Source organism: Brachyhypopomus gauderio, chromosome 5 (genome assembly GCF_052324685.1).
Source record: "Brachyhypopomus gauderio isolate BG-103 chromosome 5, BGAUD_0.2, whole genome shotgun sequence".
Taxonomy (NCBI): Eukaryota; Metazoa; Chordata; class Actinopteri; order Gymnotiformes; family Hypopomidae; genus Brachyhypopomus; species Brachyhypopomus gauderio.
In genome coordinates this window covers 1,176,627-1,197,446 of record NC_135215.1, presented here as the reverse complement: position 1 = coordinate 1,197,446, position 20,820 = coordinate 1,176,627, and the positions used below count along the sequence as shown (strand labels likewise).

Below are 20,820 nucleotides of genomic sequence, written 5' to 3'. Positions count from 1 at the left end.
GAAAGTAATATCAATATCTTACAACCAGGGGCGAGGCTAGGGTATTTTTAGTGGTGCTAGAGCACCACCGTGAAGTTGCTCAGCACCCCCTGGCTCAACACATTTTTAAAATATTATATTATGCAAAAACCTTGCTCTGCACCTGCGCAATACTTTGGTATTGTGCCTCTGTGAGCACTGGGGGCTGGGCACCCCTAAAGACCAGATCCTAAAATCGCCCCTGCTTACAACGACCTTTAATACCAAATAATCAAGACAAGCTTATCACACATTGATGCTTAACCTTTTATTTACTGGGTAACTAACGTTTCAGTTTGTTTACATTACCTGTTAACCTTTGACCTTTAGAATTTGTATTAGCAAAATGGCATACTTTATGGACATTGCTTTAAAACCAGACAGGTGATGTGTGTATATATAGCCTTATAACATGCAAAAGTTAAATTTCTTTGAGATAAAAAGTTGGTGTACATACCTGGCAGAAAATTCGCAAGAGGCGTTTGTCTTTAGGTAACTGTGATTGTGTCTACATGCCTTCTAATGCCTCACAAACACACGAGGAAGTTAGTATACCGCTTCGTAAAATTGTAAATTCATCACACAAGGAAAATGCCTCTGATAATCATACGTATGCAAAATATGCACAAGGACCTCATGTCAAAATATAGGACTCTCATACAAGAGTTCCAGACTTATAAAAATCATTCTATTTACACTGCTGGCATTGCATGTTGGAACTTGTACGTAAATTACAAGGACCATGTGATACACAATATTCGTTCATTCTTCTTGTCCCTAGTACTCTAGGTCTTCCTAGTTCCTGATCTGATAATTCTAAAAATTAAAAATTGCCTACTTGAAACAAATAAATTAAACTTATCTAATACTAATGATTCTGGCATCCAACATTTGTTTCATATACCAGAACTGACTATGTGGTAAGTATAGGAGCCCAGTGATTATCTTGCTCTAATTTTTCACATAATTAAGGGACTCGTTATGTGTTTCGGATGCAATACAGACACATTTCATACCTCAGTACATGTAAGCATTCAGTTTTCTCCTAAAATCAAAACATGAAACATGAAATACAGTCAGATTTCACAGTATATCAGTCTGCAGCACAGGTACGACAGAGAAAATGATTTGTACAAAATTCAATGACAAACATAAAAGGGAAACGTCAATATCCAACACTGGCCTGCAGTCCGTATTTTAGAAAACAGCTATACTGGACAGCACTAGTATATAATCACAATCATTTTCACAGCATTTGCCTCCACAGCCCATCAAAAGTCTAGGGACACAATGCCCCCCTTTGGAAAAGTTTTAACTTTATAATTAATAAATTAAAAAATTAGAAATAAGAAATTAATACATTTACAAATTAGATATAAGAAAAAATATTCCTGCAATGGTTTCATTAACATAAAACACATATTAACTGACACCTTGCCTATATTTTGTAAAACTCAGCTTCATGTTACGTATCTTCCTTAGTAAGGAAGGTTTATTTTGCCTAAAATAATGGGCTTTACTAAACAATTTTTGGAAAACCATATTAAAAAGCTAACTCACTGAACGAAGGAAGTGGGGGCAGCGGTGATGGAGCTGGAACCAGTGAGCAAAGTGTGAGTGGACCTACGACTGCAGAGCAGGCTCCTCGAAGCTAGGACAAGGAACCTGATGGCCCCCTGGACAAGCCTGGAGACTAACGAGAGATTAGACAAGCCTGGAGACTAACGAGAATGAGACAGTAGACAAGCCTGAGGACTAACAAGAGACTAGACAAGCCTGGAGACTAACGAGAATGAGACAGTAGACAAGCCTGAGGACTAACAAGAGACTAGACAAGCCTGAAGGCTAACAAGAGACTAGACAAGCCTGGAGACTAATGAGAATGAGACAGTAGACAAGCCTGAGGACTAATAAGAGACTAGACAAGCCTGGAGACTAACGAGAATGAGACAGTAGACAAGCCTGAGGACTAACAAGAGACTAGACAAGCCTGGAGACTAACGAGAATGAGACAGTAGACAAGCCTGAGGACTAACAAGAGACTAGACAAGCCTGGAGACTAATGAGAATGAGACAGTAGACAAGCCTGGGGACTAACAAGAGACTAGACAAGCCTGGAGACTAACGAGAGATTAGACAAGCCTGGAGACTAACGAGAGATTAGACAAGCCTGGAGACTAACGAGAGATTAGACAAGCCTGGAGACTAACGAGAATGAGACAGTAGACAAGCCTGAGGACTAACAAGAGACTAGACAAGCCTGGAGGCTAACAAGAGACTAGACAAGCCTGGAGACTAATGAGAATGAGACAGTAGACAAGCCTGGGAACTAACAAGAGACTAGACAAGCCTGGAGACTAACGAGAGACTAGACAGGCCTGGGGACTACTCAGAGACTAGACAAGTCCGGAGACTAAACAAGTCTGGAGTCTAGACAAGCCTGGAGTCTAACAAGTATCTAGACAAGCCTGTAGACTAACAAGAAGCCCCGAGGACGTAGACCCGCAGGAACAAGCAGAGAAAATAGAACAGGAAAGAGGTGCAGACAGCAAACAAATAGGAGAAGTGGTTGGAGTGTGTGACTGGTGGGTGTAGACTGAGAATCAGTGTGGGTGGATGGCTGGGGAACGATCAGAAGTTTCTCTCATCGACATAGTTTGGTTTTAGTTATTCTCACAAACATTTAGTGCCTACACACTGACATTGTTTTGTGACATTGTTTTCTTTAAAACACACTACTGAAAGTGGACAAAAAATAATCTCATTTTGAATCGCTCGTCCTTAGAGTTTTGATGGGCGCTGTGCATGGATGATGTTGGTACTGCTGGAGTGCTCAAGGCACACGTGGAAAAGAGGAGCTTTAACTTAAACACCACAAGTGGGTGTTTGTTCGTTTCTGACGGCCGTATTACACCTAAACCACCTACTCTGTCTTGGCCGTCTTGAGCAGGTGCGAGAGTCTGCCTCTGTGGGGCAGCGCTCCCGTAGCATGTGGCTACCCCCCCCCCACCCCCCCCCCCCCCCCCACCACCACCACATCTGCCACGTTGTGCTCTGGTTTTGATTTCCAAAACGCATCACAAAGCAGAGGTCATGGCAGACTGGAAGATCAGGTACGCGCATGGTCTCTGTCTGCACGATGCTTTTGGGAAACCCAGACTGTCTGTTCACCTGAGCCTAGAGAACCCCAACGACAGCCGCTGACACAGTGGAACTGAAATCAGATTGAACCCAGAGTCAGTTTCCAGGTTTTAGGGTGGGGTTCGGTTGTTCAGGATAAAATATAAAAACAAACAAAAAATATTAATAAATAAAACAAATCCACAGGACATACTTTGCAATGTCAAATAAGAAATCAATGAAATCCCCTTACAAATGAGCATCAAAGCACATAGACATGTTTCCTAAAAGAAATACTGAGAACCGTCACTCTTACTGTATATAATAAACATTAATAACTGCTAAAATGTTGCCATCTTGCACATTTTTAGAAGTATCAAAATACACTCATAACTGCTATCATAACTGTTAAAAAACAACCAAACAAAAAACAAAGGAAAATTAAATCCTGAGATAAACACTGAGATAGAGACCCAAGACTGTCAATCTCACAAAAAGAAAAAAAAATAATAAAGTGACTTTTTAGAAAGTGACATGCTTTAAAATTAACACTGTATGTAGGCATTCCTTTTTCGACAGCCTCGTGACACCGTTGTGGCTCCGCCCCTTGCTCCGCCCCTCACTCCGCCTCCTCGGCCTCGGCTGTCTTGAGCACGGAGTCCTCGCCCAGGATCTTGCAGAGCTCGTTCAGTCGCTGTTGCATCTTGGGAATTCCTGCGAGCTGCGACTCCAGACGCTGCTTCTCCTCGGTCAGAGAGAGGCGCGTAGCTGCGTCCAGTTGTTCGTATCGCCAACTGCCCTCGCCGTCGAACTGCAGCAGGTGTGTGTGGTACTTCCTGTCAGAGGGAACAAACACTTCCGGGTGAACTCATGCAGAAAAAGATCCACTGGCTTAATTACCCACAAGAATCTATTCATAAATCATATCAACAATGGGTGGTAATAATGTCAATGTCATGTCATAATAATTAACATATAGCATTGCAAGACAGTCCTGTTAACAACCTTTAAGTTAATACACGGGAATACATAGTAATGATTATCGCACTTTCTGTTTCTGTAACTACAATAATGTCCTTAATGTTAACTTTCATCAATCCTACACCAATGATCCTCATTTCAAATGTGCTGTGTTTACATCTCACCACAGAGAGGGCCTATGGGTAATAGACAGCAAGGAAATCCCAGCATCCTTTGCAGCTTGGAATATTTTGCCTTCCACGTCAATGCTGACGGCACTTGTGCACTCATCCAACAGGGCGTACTTGGGCCTGCAAGAAAGGTTCCGATTTTAGGGTCAGGCTTTCTGGCCCGTGGGTGGTCACGGGTGAACTTCTCATTGCCAGGAGGCGTCCTACCTGTGGTAGAACATTCGGGCCATGCCCATACGCTGCTTCTCTCCTCCTGACAGAACGTCCTTCCAGTCGACCTCCGCCTCCCAGCCTGCAGAGGGGAAAAAAGAAGTCAAGCCCTCTGAAACCTTTACCAAGACTGGAACGGTCATGTAAGATTTACCAAAGATTTGTACTGAAGAGATATGTGCCTTTGAACGGAAGAAGTGTTAAATGTGAGATGTACTCATTACCATAGTCATCGTCATCGTCATATTTAGCTGTTCTGTTTAAGGCACAAGACTACTGAAAATGCCACATCAGTGCATAAAATGCCTCTGAATACAACTTCAAGGAATTTTTGTGCCACTGTTGTAATAATTTACTGTAAGCTGGTTCAGTTCGTATACAGCATAAAATTTGCAAAGAATAAGAAGTGATAGTCAAGAGATAACATACAAATATGATTCACTGCATAAGAAGTAAAGCCTGCATATATAAAGAGTTACAGCTTCACAGCCACAGCAATATGACCATGTGATACTTTATTTACTTACAGTATAATTGTAAACCCAGGTGTTTAATCTACACCTTCCTACAATTAGTAAACCTTTGGAAGTAGATGTTTATTTAACACTGGTTTTTTCTTCATGGTTTTTTTCTTCATGGTTTTTTCTCTTACATATCCCACAGAATTAAATCTTTTATCACAGGTAGAGTCTGACAATGCCAATCTAATGCTTTCTAATCCACATCAAGACCTGAAACACTGTGTGTAGCACTGGCATGTAGGCCTGTTTTTTCAACAGCAGATATATCCCCTGATATTTGACCGTCAGGATTACGATTGCTTTAGCTGAATTATCTTTGGCTAGAAAGCACTCCTGTCACACACGCACACGCACGCACGCACGCCCACGCATTGACTTTCATCCTGAGCAATGAAGCCGCATCCTCGTGCAAAAGGCCAGGATGGGGACGCACCTCCCTCCCGGGTGACGATGTGGTTTAGGTTAACGATGTCCAGGATTCCTTCCAGATCTTCGTCCCTGCAGCCCTTCTCATGCATGTCCTCGAGAGAGTCTGGATAGATGACCTGGTCACGCAGAGTCCCGATGGACATGTAAGGCCTGAACACAGGTCAGCATACGGTGAGCGAGCAGACAGGGGCTCCCTTTTGAGCCCAGGAACCCCGGAGGAACCCAGGTGAGCACCGAGGAACGACTCATTCCTAAAGGCCTGCGCTCCGGTCTTTCCCTTCCGGCATCCTATCAAATATTCACTGCTCCCCGGGGTCATGTGTATGAGCCTGCAGAGTCTGGTAAATATTTCACTAGTGAGATCTCCGGTTTCCTTCGCAGGTGCAGTTGTGTCTCTCGTCTCCTTCAGCATGGGAGAGGGTGAAGGAGACAGATACAGTACGCATGCATTGAGAATGAGTGGATGCAGTGGCATGGTGTAACTGAAATGACTGAAGTAACACATTTGCATGTATGTTTGATTAAAGGAATGTGAATGAATGTGTGTTTGCATGCATGCGTGTGCATGTGTGTGTTAATGCACTCGCCTCTGTGGGATGTAGAACATGTGCTGTGGAGCAGGTTTGTACAACAGGCCACCGTACACGGGCCAGAGGCCGCTGAGGATGCGGAAGAGAGAACTCTTCCCACAGCCGTTAGGGCCTGTGATCAACAGGTGCATACCCTCTTCAACCTGCACACACACACACACACACACACACACACACACACACACACACACACACACCAAATACCAACACACACACACACACACACACACACACACATACACACCACATACCAATACACACACATACACACCACATACCAATACACACACACCAAATACCAATACACACACACACGCACACACACACACACACGCACACACACACACACCACATACCAATACACACCACATACATACCACATACCAATACACACACACACACACACACACGCACGCACACACGCACGCACACACGCACACACATCCCATACCAATACACACACATACACACACACACACACACACACACACACACACACACACACACACACACACACACACACACACCAAATACCAACACACACACACACACACACACACACACATACACACACACCAAATACCAACACACACACACACACACACACACACACACACACACCACACACCAATACACAGATACACACACACAAACACAAACACACACACACACACAAAATACCAATACACAGATACACACACACACACACACACACACACACACACACACACACACACACACACACACACACACCAAATACCAATACACAGATACACACAAACACACCCCAAATACCAACACACACACACACCCCCCAAATACCAATACACACACACACACACAACAAATACCAATACACACACACACACGCACACCCCAAATACCAATACACACACACACACACACACACACACACACACACACACGCACACCCCAAATACCAATACACACACACACACACACACATATGCCCACACGCACACACACAAATACCAATACACACACACACACACGCACACCCCAAATACCAATACACACACACACACACATATGCCCACACGCACACACACAAATACCAATACACACACACACACACACACACACACACACACACACACACGTAGGTTCAATGAGACACCTATAGGCTTACAGCACCTTGGCAAGTTCCATTCAATAAAAATGTCCTATCGCATGAAACATAGAAATGCATGAATTCATTGTTTTTAAACTACACATCATGAACTACGTTGAACTATGTGCATGTTCATAGTTCAGCTATGAAAATGTATATTATTTTAAATTTGATCTCACCTTAAAGTTTAGGCTGGACACAACCACATCCCCATTTGGAGTTATAATGGGCACGTTTTCACAGACTATACCCTTATCCACATCAATGACTTTCCCTTAGAAAGAGCACAAGTGAGATCAGGTGGCATTAATCCTAACAAGGAAACATATTTTAGTCTTTTGTATTCATAATTTTAACATAGTTCTCAGTGATCCTTCAAAGACATCAGTAAAGACTACCAAAACAACAAAAAACCTTCCCCAATTCAGTGTTTGTCCATTTCTCTGTAATTTTCCCACTGTGAAGAAACTATTCAGGCGGCTGATTTTGTGGTAATGGCTGCTGCTTTCATTGGCTGCCTCATTGTCAAAAGGGCAAGCAGTACTTCAAGTTCAAGACATCGAATCATCAAATATGAGAACTGCATAAAGTTTCCCTGTTATTTCTGTGAGAACCTATGTGCACAAAAATCATACAAAAAGTGGAACTTTTCAGAGGGGGAGGGGAAAGGAGAAGTAGCTTTAACCACCATCGCAGATTTAGTTACTGTCTCCAGAGGCCTGTTTAACTAATGCAGTTACTGCTAATGTTGCTTTTTTGCCGGTGCAAGTACTACCACACCTCTAATGTGTGTCTAATGTGAGAATAAACACTTTCCTTTCAGAGAAGTGGCACCAATTTATAAGCCAGCTATAACACGTAATATGTTCTGGATGGGACAGTTTATTTAGCTTGATTCACAAAGCAAACGTCTCCTTAACGACACCCTAAGGTGTGGAGATGCGAGCATGTATAGTCGATTCACATGATCCATCTATTGTAAAGAGTAAAACGTCAAATAAAAGTGACATTATCTCAGAATGTATTCAGAAATTAGCTGGATAAAGGCTTTTTGGTATCAGAGATGTCTGCTTATTTGCGATGAAAATGAATTCGAAGGTTCATATCAAAATGCATTTAGAGTTTGAGTTACTTGAACAGATGCAGTTTCTATAGATTCTACAGATTCAAAAAAATACATGAATGAATTGGGATTGGGTGAGGAATGGCTATCACATTAATTCCACACACTGAATCCAGAGGAACCTTGAAAGATTCTGAATTTCAGCACCCACCCTTTCATATTTTCACCATTTTACATCCCTTAGTTCAATTTTCTATTTCTGTACTTTTCTGTCGAGAAAGCCTCTCACTGAGGCAACAGTGTCCCCTCAAAGCTACATGCTCGTATCTACACCCTGTATTAATGCTGTACCTTTGATCTCCAGGGGCCCATCGATGTGCAGCTCTGGACGTCCCCCTCTGGACTTCTCCCCAGTGGTTGTTGTTGCGGAGACAGAAGATCGCTTGTACACCCCCCTCTGCACTTCCCCAAACACCAGGAACATGTTGTGCACGCGAGCCGTGTATCCAGCCAGCTCTGTGACCTACAGGACATAGGACAGAATCCAGATGTCACGCTGACCTACAGTAACTCTCTAGGTCAGAACCATTTAACAGCAGATAGTCCAGAGTCTGGCTTAGGACAATAATACCCATCGACCGCTGTTCGTTGGAAAATGACCAGAGAATGCAGACTTCATGAACTTACATAGCCATTTGCAATGGGGTTTCTACAGAGGGCACCTCGTGTGGAATGAACGCTAGCATAAACTTGTGGAAGCACCAAAAGCATCGTGTGATGTCTCTCCAGCATTCATTTATTCTACCTCCAACAGCTCAGACTCTCTGGCTCACCGAAGACCGTCAACGCTGGAATGCATCAACATCTTCTAGGAATGGCAACGAGTGTCAACAAGCTAGAATGCCGCGTCCATGTTAATATGGTGGTGATACTGAGGAAGTTCACTCCGTCTGGCTATAGGTAACAGAAACGTAAAGGGTCTTATCATGATCTTCATCTTATATTTATACATACAAAACCACTTAGGACCAAGTTGACTTCGTATAGTTGTTTTAATAGCTGAGTTGAGTTCTCCATAATGATCTGCAGTCTGGAGGGACGTCTGCGATGGAGAGCTGACTGTGCTCTCCACTCAGACAGGCAGCAGTCTAAATCACCCAGCGAGGCCATCAGAGAGGCAGGCCAAACGCAACGGGCTAGCACAGAGGACCTGCAGCTTTCATTGCCCTACGGTACGGAGAAAGAAATGGGGGTGTGGCCTGTAGCTGTGACATCACCTTTACCTGCTTGGGATTCTGGAAACACCGCGTGGCCCATTTCTATTACCAGCGGCTCTGCCGTGTTGGCGAGCTAACTCGGTATCAGGAATGCAGACCTCGAGGCATGTACAGGCCTGCGGAGAACTGTTCTGATTCGTCTACATATAAACTCGGTGTGCGTCCGTCTCATATTGGGGGAGTTTACTGCAGTGTTTTGATCGGACTGGCAGTCATGCCGTCAGCTGTAGTTTTCATGACTTTGCAATAATGGGATGTATAGGAGGGAGGGAAAGTACAATAACACTGGGGAAGAGTTTTTTTTTTGGCAGCCAACAAAGCAAGCAAACATTCCCTATGGAAAAAAAACAGAAAGTCATGGATTGTAGAAAACCACCCTATATATTTGTCACCATTAACTGATTACATTCAAATGTTGGCCTAACGTATAAACACTTGGGGAGCAAGTATTTGAACATATTCTCCTTGACATAATGCTGAATACACAGGTGCTTTACAAAGAAGAGACATTGTACGATTTAGCCAAGTTCCTATTAACTCATGCAACACAAAGCTGTATTCATTTTATCTGTTTGAGGTGGGTGCGGTTACATTCTTCTGAACTATTGGCTGCAGTCCGTACGTCAAATCAAGAGATGCTTAGACACAAGGGAGATTTATGGATTCATGGAGATTGTGTTAGACACAGGAAGCGTGATTGAAATGTTAGCTATTATGAACACCACCTTGCACACCCTTCATGATATGCCAGTAAGACAACTGAGAACGTCCACTGCAGACATAGTCAGGTCAGTGGTCACCAGCTCTATTTCTGTCTTCGTGCAGAGTTCAGTTCCTGCCTGCATCTAACACCTGACTCAATCAGACAGGGTTGAGACAGTATTGATGAGAAGGATCAAGTGTGTTCGGTGAGTGTTGAGCTAAATTCTGCAGGAAGGTTCTTTTCCAGGAGCAGGACTGGTGACTACTGAATCGGCATTACCAAAGAAACAACTAGGAGCTCATTTGTACTTATTAACTCTGTGAGGGTCCACTGTCCACTGTCCACTTTGCATTAACCAAGTTGTTACCGGTATCATCCCATTACCTATCACAATAGGCCTAATTGTTTGCAATTTACTAATAATGAATCATTAATGTACAGCAATGTAATAATGCCTTATTAACACCTTAACACAAAACACCTTAATAAGACGTATTATCATATACATTATCACAAGTGGAATGACAAAAGGCCAAACACCAGGCTAAGCAGCTACAAACCAATTTGCTATCATATAGCAGAGCAGTGGACACTGCATATTGTCAGTGATGATGGACAATGAACAGCACAGGCTGCCAGTCCAGAATGTTCCTATTAACTATTGATGGGTGCTGATGGAACAGGGGATATATAGCTAGATAAATACAATATGCAAGCCATTATGGCTGCATTTTGGCAGTATTTACTGTATGTTCGTTCATAAGCTGTTTTGTAAGGCCAAACAGGCCATCTGTAATGAAGTGTAAGGCCTTTTTCACACATTCCCTCGAAGATATGTCATTCTTCAATCAAAATCAATCAAAATTTATTTATATAGCGCTTTTTACAACAGTTCTTGTCACAAGCCAGCTTTAGGGTCAAAGTCTAAGCCTCCAGTGACAATGAAAAGGATTCATCACATCATTTTGTCAATCAGGGATTTGAGCTTTTATCATAGTTTAAGTATTTTTGCACAATTCCTTTTGTAGCTGCTGTTAGATAGTAAACATCAACAAACTATATCTTGAGTGGGTTTGTACCTGTTTGTCTTTAGTTTAAAGTCACCACAGTGTGTATAACTGCTACCTCTTTGTAGGATGACATGATCCTTTCGATGGCATCAGCCCCGGAGGCCAGGAGGTTACGTGCAGTTGTGAAGGCTTCTGTCCTCTCGCTCACCAACACTTGAGTTTGGCCGTCAGCAAGTTCTGTGAGGAAGGAGTCAAGTTTCAGACAGCTTTACACCAAAGTGCACACTTCAGTGTTAGAGTCTTACTGTTATCAAACATTTAAACGTGCAATTTTTTGCATGATTGGCTGTCAATTTGACTGGCAAGGTAGTCTGTGAGGGAATCATCAGAGGATTTATCCGTATGTTCTTTATGACTGATGACTACAGTGCATGCCATCTTACTGTATGATCCATGGGTGTCTTTCACCAAACATGAAGTGAAGCTAGTGGCTAGTGAAGCTAGTGAAGCTTATGGCTTCCTCCCATTTACAGGTTACTTAAGTTCACGAGGCTCCTTACCGTTGTCGGCGAAGCCGGTGGCGGTGATGATGGGCACCGCGACCATAACCAGCCCGCTCCCACTCCACACGTACTTCATGAGGAACTGTTCTATCATAATGTACCACAGGCGCTTGGACAGGATGAGGTGCATTTGCTCGGCCAGGGCCTCGTAGCATTTCTGTAGCTGTCGCCTCTCAACCTGTCTCACGTACAAAAAAAAAACATACCTGACAGTAGTCAAAAGGGTTCTGTGAGTACAGAGTGAAAAACTGGTACAGTTAGTGCGATTAATAACGTCAATGACAACTAATCACTAATGTGTGAAGGGTTTGGGCGTGCTCGGGCCCATCTCGTTCGCATCACATCTCAAATAACCCGCAGGCGCACCTGTACGGATCTCACACTCACCTTGTGCCCTCTGTAGAAAGCAATCTCCTCTGCGTTGGTGATTATCCTCGAGTGCACATAACGCAAATACCCTTTCCTGTGCGCCTCTTCGGCCACAAGCTTCCCAAATTTCGGGGAGCAAGCCCGCAAAACCTTGGCGGTGACGAACACCACGAGTCCTGCGAGCAGAGTGGGGCCGGTGGCGTTGGCACCGCGGGACCTGGCGGTTTGGATCAGGGTGTAGGACGTGAGGATCACGTCCAGGATGGGTTTGGTGAGGTTGGAGTACAGATGCGCAATAGACTGCGAGAACATCATAACGTCCTCCGTGAGCGACTGGTCCGGGTTGGCCAACCTCCCGTCCATATTACTAACTTTATAATAGGTTTGGTCGGTGAAGTATGTTTTATAGGCATGGTCGACCAGTCGGGTGCGGAAGGCGAGCGCGAGTTTGCCTTCTAAATACCGGATCGCGCTGTTCACGAACGTGGCCGGGATGGCGACGAGGAGCCACTTCATCAGTTTGATGATGAAGCTGCGCGGCTGCTTCTCCACGATGGTTTTAACGATCTTCCCGTCCAAGCCGGCGACGTAAATAGACAGAAACGTCCTCGAAACCAGAGCCAGGGAGTGCAGACAGAGCAAGCCCAGCTCTTTGGTCAAAATATTCGGAAACACGATTCTCACCAGTTCCAGCACCTGCTTGAAGAACTCCGCGTTCACGCCAGGTGATCTCTTGTGACCAGAAACGGGCTCCGGTGAAGGTTTGTGCGGCGATGTCAGTCCGTTTTGCTCCGTTTTACCGGCTGTATTGTTCTCGGGCTCTTTGCGTCTGCCGAGCCGCCTGTAGATGATGGGCTGCAGCGTCTTGACGCCGTAGGCGGCCGCCAGCAGAACCACGGCCCGCTTCGCCGCTGCGCTCCGGTCCCACTTCACCTTGGACGCTGCGTGCAGTATGGTGCTCATTTTTGTGTATCTGGCAGATAAAAATCGGTTTTCGCCGCCGTAATTCTAAACCACATCCATCCGGTTGCTCGATTTCTGGTTCACAAATCCTACAGACCGGTACTGGGAGAGCGAGGATGTGCCAGCATCGCGGGGATTGGGTCTCCCGGTCACCTGGTTCTGCTGCGGTTCTGAGAGGATTGGGTGCGCCGGTGACGTGACGGCGCCCAGCTTTCGCCTTTTATTTGACTACAGCAAATAATACTGTCAGTGGTATGGATTAAAATCGTAGCTAACTCGTTTTTAAAAAATATTTTTATTTGTTAATGCATTTAATAATGTGCCCATTCGGATTACAGATTCAATTAAACACAAAGTGACAGTTATCAGATTATATAATTGTCTCATCTCATTAAAAGGTTACATGCAAAATCACAGATTAATAACTCGGGGATGGACGCGTTCATAGGTGCGCAAAAGACGAGGAGACTAAAAACAATAGTTTACTACAGCCGAAGTGGCATACTGCTTTATTTCAGGACACCCACATAGCTACATTTATCTGATTAATATTTTTGTTACAACCTTTACTAAATATCCAACCATGGATATCCACTTTTTTGTAAGAAATCATATGTAATTTTTACCGAGGCACAAATGTGTTTATATTTTGGTGGTAAAATCGTTAAATTGTACGTGTTACTTCAGATCCAGTCCGCGCGCTCGTGATGAGTAACCGTGTGGCGGTAAAACGGTAGAGACACTTAACGACGGATCGTTAGATCACACACGAAAAGACGAAATAACACGAAATAACGGTTATATTTATTCACTTAAAGGTAAACAAGTAACAGCAGTGAATAACATGAACTGGGTGGGAGGTTCGCGGTAAGTTTCTGAACAGGATAGCGTCCCCTGTGTATTTCTAGAGTAGGTTTAACGTTATCTAGCGAGTTAGCTGTCCGGCTAGCAGACGCCATTTTAGTTGTACCTGCGGAGCCCTTGACTTAACGTTACCTTTATTTCACAGGAGCCGGTTTATGAAAAAGAGTGACACAAAAAAACAAAGGGTAACCAATTCACGTGTATTCTTCCAATTACTTATTTGACGTTAAACTTAATGTGGTGTTTTGCTGACAGTATGTTATGTTGATTTCAAGGAGTTTTTTGAAAAGAGAAGAATGCAGAAAAGACAGAATCACCTGAGACCACCATCATCACCCAAGGAAGGCAATACTGTCAATATGGATCTGCTTACAATGTTTATTGTAAACCAAATTTCATTCAAGAAGGAACACACTGGTAAATGTAAATATATGATATGGAGTATATGTATGTACATGGATACCTTGGAAGCCCAGTGGCAAACGGGAATCAGGGAATCATGAGACCACAAGGAAAGCAGGTATAGCCAAATACCTAGAAAGACTGAAAGACTGAGGCAAGTCCTAAGAAGTCAGCTGAATGGGAAGAACAAGATCTGGGCAATCAACACCTACGCTCTACTAGTCACCAGATACTCTGCTGACATAATAAGCTGTCCAAAAGAAGAGATAGAAGCCACTGACAATAAGACAAGGAAACTCCTCACAATGCACGGGGCTTTCATCCCAAATCCAGCACGCTGAGACTATACTAATGAGAAGGGAGGGGGACGAGGATTAGTGACCATCAGAGCATGAAACATCCAAGATCCAGGAGTATGCCAGGAGGATGGCCTTAAGTGATGAAGTGCTTAATACCTCACAAAGCAGAAACTTGAGGTGGTTGAGAATGAAGTGGAGCAGGAATCATCATGGCAGGATAAACACCTGCGCATTATGTATCATCGGTAAATAATGGGAGTGCGTGATATGTAGAAATCCTACCAATAGCCGGAAAGGGCTGGATTTAAAGACGGTACTGAGGCACTCATAGCAACACAGGAACAAGCTCTGAATACAAGATCAGTAGAGGCTGGGATCATACTATGTAGGTTCTCAGATGCAGGCTGTGTAAAGATGGCCCTAGACAATCAACCACATCACAGTGGAAACTTTGTGTACTTCACTACAATTACACTTGTACACAAGTACACTTACCTGAAATCTTCATCTTCATTTCTATATATAAAATGTGTGTGTGTGTGTGTATATGTGTGTTTGTATATATGCGCACACACACACACACAATATTACACATACACCTCACAAAAAGTTATGGATATTTGGATTTCAGGTGAAATTTATGGAACATGTAACAAGTTCATACAACTGTGGTATCATGGAAGTATGGCATGTAGAAGCATGCAATGGGGATTTCTTCATCTCAAAACAATTTATTGAAACAAAAGGCAACAGAGGTGGGTAAACCCCAACAAAAATGTCTCAATAACTTGTCATCACGTGTCCTTGAGCATCAACGATTGCTCGACAACGACATCTCATGCCGTTCACAAGTCGACTTAGTGTCTGGTGAGGCATGGCATGGCCACTTCTTCTTCAGGTCTTGAGAAACACAGGCCACTCCATTTGAGGTACCACAGTCTCCAGCAGCCGTTCTCTAATGATACGATCTCGATGAGCTGGAACATTGTTGTCCATGAAGATGTGCAAGATCTGTATTGACTAGAGACACACCTGCTCATACTGTAACATCACCAACCCCAACGCTTGTCTGGTGACAACAGTGGCGGATGCATAGCACTCTCCTTGATGTCTCCAACATTGAATTGAATACCTCAATTAGCAGCACTGAGGCCCACAGGTCTCTTGTACAACATAAATGCTCCCTGGCTCATGCCAGACGATGATGTCTGTCCTTGGTGGTGTGGTCACGTACTTTTGTAGGTGTAGGTCTAGCATGCAGACTATTGTGATGTAATTGGTTTTGGATGGTCTGACATGACACTCACCTTTCTTAAATGTGCCTGGAGTTGTGTGGCCTTCATCATCTGGTTCGACAGGGCTCTGTTCACAGTGAAGCGGTCATCATTGTAGGATGTGGCCAAAGGACGTCCCCTTCTATGACTTTCTGTGACTCTTCCAGTCTCTGTATCTCTGTTGAAACCTGCTGATGACACTCTGTGACAATCTAAGCTCAGTGGCCTAAGCTAAGTTGTGCAAAAAGTACTGAAACATTGAATAGTTTGAACAGTTGGACATGTGCATTCAAACGTTTAGAGAAGGTCACACTAAGTTCAACTGTAGAGGTTATAGTGCATTCTAGGTTCATCCAATCATATATATGATTTTCCATGATTTTTCATTTTAGGTAAACCTAAAATACATCAGGCAGACTTAAAGGGACCACATAAATCTATGAGTCAGAGGCCCTTAGAGTTGCCAATGAGTCCTTGCTCTCCATCAGCCTTGAACCTGGCAAACAGCCAATCACAGTGCAGGTACCCATTACTCTTCCAAGTACTGTACAAAGTCAAACAACCTATAATGCAATATGACACTTTGAACCTTTTTATTTTGTCAGTCCCCATATACCAGGTTTGAAAAAAAGAAAAAGCAGTCTCTTTGAAGAGTACAAATTCAAGGTGGTGAGAGTCTTTTTACAAAATCTCTCCTGTTTTGAGTTTTATTTAAGTTAGTCTGCAAGGACACTGCAGATTTGTTATGAGTTGGCATTTTCTATGGTAATTTGCACACACTATATGAAGCATGTAAAACATATTCCAATGTGTCTTATTTGACCTAAGTTTCCCCTTTGTAATGTGTCTTATGTGTCTTATTTGACCTAAGATGTCCCCTTTGTAATGTGTCTTATGTGTCTTATTTGACATAAGATGTCCCCTTTGTAACGTGTCTTATGTGTCTTATTTGGTCTAAGATGTCCCCTTTGCAGGAATGTAGCCTCAGTCTGTGCTCTTCAGCTTCCTCAGTCTCTTCAGAGACGTATAACCTTCATCCCAGACTCACACCATGTATCTCCTGCCCATCACCATGGACGTCCTCTTGCACAAATGCACCTCAGGTATATGGAAAACATATTTAGAATTAGTTAAAGGGATTTCTCATTCAGTTATTTTGATTCAGGTTTGAAATAGTTGTTATGGGAGGAACATGTCTGTAGGTCCTAGACTTTGTAATCAGTAAATTAATAACAACTTTAATTTTTATGGTGTCAGTGTGTGTCCAGCTGTCATCATAATTCATCACTGATTTTTTAGTGTGGTAAATTTGTTAGGATGTCTTAAGTTTATATACTGGCAGACCTTTATCTTAAAAATCTGTACCTAACTTGTAGTTTTCCCTTCTTCCCAGCCAGAGGGGGTATGTGAATATGACCCCTGTACAGCTAGGTCTTTTCAAACACAGACCCCCCAACCCAGCCCACCAATGGGAGTCCAGTTTGGGAGCAGCTTACACAGGTATCTTACAATTTAATCAAGTGTCTAATTGTAGCTTGTGAAGAAGGGAAACAAGTGCCTGCAACTTTTATTTTCTGGACATCTTAAATTATTGTTTATTAGATAGATTGTTTTTTTCATTTTTACATTTTTTCACATGTTATTTTGTTTTGTATCATACTCTCCAACAGCACAGAAACCAACATGCCCTTTATGGAGTCAGAGTACCTTCAGAAGCCTATAGAAAAGCATAAGCATCAAGAAGAGTCACTTTTCCTAGAGTTCAGCTGCGAAAAGTTCAGACCTGAAGGTGCTAATGTAGATCACCATATTTTTAGATTTGCTTATGCGTTTGGGTCTTTTTTCAAGATTTTCAAATGAAGTGCAAATAAGTGTACATTTAGTTCTAATCACTTGGATGAGCTAATTAGTGCACGCACAGCAGTAGGTCTAATTATGAAACTATTTGTGCACGTGTCGGGAGTTGAAAAGCAGAGGAGCGTTTATTGTCGAAAGTTTTAAAATGTTTGCAAAGTAAAACATGAGCAACGAACTATAAACTGTAAATACAGAACGCAAAACGTATAAATACCAAAGCGGTAGCACAACGCGTAGGCAGGACAATGTGAGAACGATTACCGACAAAGTATATGGCTGTCACGAAGGTTTAAATACATCAACGAGCAAGCACCAGCAAGGTGTGATGGCCCCATCAGCAAGGGGCGTGGCTAAAACAAGGAAATTAAAGCAACACAAGCATTATGTATATACATACATAAAATAAAATTGACCAGTTAGCATTAAAATAAAACCGAAGTTTTATATAGAATGTTCTTTCCTTTTCATGACTGCAGACATTTTCAGTAAGAGAACACACAGAATTCATCTTCAGAAGGAGACACCCACCACTCTCCTCACCGCAGCCCAGTTAGTAACCTGCATTATTCAATGTATTAATGCCATTTTATCACTACAAAAGTGCATGTGGTTGTATCTGTAGGCCTAATAGATCTGTCATAATTTAGGTTATTTGTTAAATGTGATTTCAGTGAGTTATGCAGCACAGACCATAATGGTGATTTCTCACCTCAGGTAATATGGGGTATTGCTTGCAGACATCTAATAATCAACCAAAACATTTTCAAGCATGTTATTTAATATATTCACTCTCATATATGTGTACATTTATAATGTCCATATGGGCACACTCAGAGCATGCAGATGTAAAAAGAACACAGGTATATTACCTGTAAATGCATCTGGGATCGGGGAGAATTTGCAGTCACTGGACAGTCATCTCTCTGTAACATTCTCAGTGTATTAGGACATGCTGCCCCCTGTGGTACACACTACTAAAGTTCCATTCTTTGTTGAAAATATATTGTTAAGGCTTATATTTTATATTCTGTTCATCCTCATTTTGAAGCAGATACATAGACGTGACGACTGCAGATCATGTGAGTTTTCTACTCTTATGTGTAATGTGCTGATCTGATTTTGAAAAGAGACTAAATTAACTTTGTTGCCACAGGCGGTATACACACAATTGACACTAAGAATACCTCTGAATCACCGCCATACTGTTCGCTCAGGGAGGGCTGTGCCAGCTCAGATGATGTAATTACAGAAGCTCTTTTCAAGCTCTTGAATGCTTTTGGGAAATTGTTACATGATTCTAGATACCATAATTGTTTTGGACTTGACAGATATTACAGAGTAACATTTTTGAGTGTACAATTTGGTTCTGTCTGTTATATACACTTTACTTTTACTGTTTTACGATGTCTCTTTCGGTTAATCTTTTTTATCAGTTTGTTTAGCAGTTTAAAATCACTGCTTTGTGCATGTTTGCATGCCCCTGTGCGTCCCCATGCTGTGTGTTATTGCCGTCACAGGAAGAGGGCCGTGAGCAGTGCATACGGACTAGTGCTCCCCTCATGCGTATATGCCAATGTCAGCACAGTCCAGAAAGCCCGTTCTGGTCAGTGATGAGTGCTACATCAAGCCTCTCTCCAGTCGGGCCATTCAGACAGCAGGTAATATCTACCTGTGTTGGCAGTGACAGGGTAAAGGTATGTAGAGACAAGACTGAGACGAGAGTCTGTTTGTTCTCTCTCGACTGCAGACAGATGCTACAAATGCTGGAATATATGACAAAGCATCTCTCAGGACCCAAGACACAGGGACCCAAACTGTGGCTAATTCCACTTCAGCTTCTTGTGATGCTGTAGTACAGGATTCTCTTTTAAAAGCACACAAAACGAATACTTCCACCGAGCTCACAGCTCGTGGTACGTGTAATGAAGGGCAACCTGCTACCACTAGATGGCAGACTGGTTACAGCTGTGAAGGTCTTCTGAATGGCACTCGGTGTGCTCCGGCAGAAAGACACACAGGGATGTGGAACACGCCCTGGAAGATGTTACCCACAAGAGAGACCAAACAGCAGACACACAAAGCCATCACAGGACAAGAAAGTTCATGCACACCCAAAAACCAAGCATGCATGAAGAAACTCTTATCCCCACTGAAGTCCTCTCACGCCAGTGCCCCAGGTATTAATAACTAACCACCTGTGAAACTGCATGAAACACATTCTCCAAACTATTAAAATGACTAGTGGGAACATGATGAATCTCAGTGGAGCATGATACATTTTTAATCATACCTTATGAGTTTACTATTTGAATGTGGCCACTTGTTCAAGATGGAAAATAGCACAGATTGTGCAAGATGCGTTTTCCATCCGCAGAATCTCAGGAGAACGCGGCAGCGAGAGGAGGAAGAGGAGGGTGTGAAGGTCACAAGCAGGGGAGAGAAAATCCAGACCCCACCAGGAGTGTCGGGGGCACAGAGGAACACGCCAATGGCTCTGGTGCTAAGAGAGGCGCTAACTGGGTCTCTGAGGAGACCGAAACTCTCCATGAAATCGCAAACATTCTGCTGATGCTGAAGTATAGAAATAAGCACGCATGAAAGCCCGCCAGCGGAGATTGAGCCCTTCTTTGTATGTTAGGAGTTAGCATCTGTTGCCGATTTGCATTTTCAGAAATGTATTAAAAATCTCGTGTGTCATGATGGCTTCTTGAGGAATAGGCCTACTTCTTTACCGTACAGCACAATACAAAAGTCTTGGTTGAAACGATTTATTTAAATTCTCAAATGTCATGAATATATTTAGTTTTATAGAATATAAATCTAGCAAAACATTTAGCGCAACATTAATCAAATTGACTGTACAACACTATACATATATCTGTATTCACTATGTTTGCATTGCCTGTAGAAACACTGTTTTAGATAGTAAACATAATTACACATAGAAAAAATGCACACTAGAAACAATAGATGCATCTGTTCAGAGTAACACAGTCGTTTGTCAG

At 42.9% G+C, this 20,820-nt stretch overlaps 2 protein-coding genes across 2 annotated transcripts; one reads left to right on the top strand and one right to left on the bottom strand.

The window, feature by feature from the left end:
* Positions 1-3,041: 3,041 nt before the first annotated feature.
* Positions 3,042-13,324, bottom strand: abcd2 (ATP-binding cassette, sub-family D (ALD), member 2). The gene is made up of 10 exons (XM_077004751.1): positions 12,175-13,324; positions 11,785-11,965; positions 11,340-11,461; positions 8,586-8,757; positions 7,351-7,445; positions 6,037-6,182; positions 5,454-5,599; positions 4,497-4,581; positions 4,284-4,409; positions 3,042-3,974 (listed from the first exon to the last, which is right to left on the bottom strand). The coding sequence occupies exons 1-10, from the start codon at positions 13,117-13,119 to the stop codon at positions 3,758-3,760; spliced, it is 2,235 nt and encodes a 744-aa protein (XP_076860866.1). The 5' UTR covers positions 13,120-13,324; the 3' UTR covers positions 3,042-3,757.
* Positions 12,624-20,529, top strand: redic1 (regulator of DNA class I crossover intermediates 1). Its single transcript, XM_077004753.1, has 15 exons — positions 12,624-12,881; positions 14,129-14,168; positions 14,259-14,400; positions 16,351-16,480; positions 16,564-16,627; positions 16,918-17,061; positions 17,352-17,458; positions 17,629-17,747; positions 18,292-18,364; positions 18,487-18,529; positions 18,864-18,894; positions 18,969-19,054; positions 19,333-19,473; positions 19,563-19,992; positions 20,190-20,529. The coding sequence occupies exons 2-15, from the start codon at positions 14,139-14,141 to the stop codon at positions 20,411-20,413; spliced, it is 1,764 nt and encodes a 587-aa protein (XP_076860868.1). The 5' UTR covers positions 12,624-12,881; positions 14,129-14,138; the 3' UTR covers positions 20,414-20,529.
* Positions 20,530-20,820: the final 291 nt, after the last annotated feature.

Bases quoted from the DNA above. Each gene is read 5' to 3' on its own strand.
- abcd2 (XM_077004751.1), bottom strand. From the start codon at position 13,119: ATGAGCACCATACTGCACGCAGCGTCCAAGGTGAAGTGGGACCGGAGC. The intron at 11,966-12,174 runs GTGAGTGTGAGA...TACGTGAGACAG, and splicing joins CTTTCTACAGAGGGCACAAG to GTTGAGAGGCGACAGCTACA. The intron at 4,410-4,496 runs GTAGGACGCCTC...CCTTTCTTGCAG, and splicing joins GCCCGAATGTTCTACCACAG to GCCCAAGTACGCCCTGTTGG.
- redic1 (XM_077004753.1), top strand. From the start codon at position 14,139: ATGAAAAAGAGTGACACAAAAAAACAAAGG. The intron at 17,459-17,628 runs GTATCTTACAAT...ACTCTCCAACAG, and splicing joins TTTGGGAGCAGCTTACACAG to CACAGAAACCAACATGCCCT. The intron at 19,474-19,562 runs GTAATATCTACC...TCTCGACTGCAG, and splicing joins TCGGGCCATTCAGACAGCAG to ACAGATGCTACAAATGCTGG.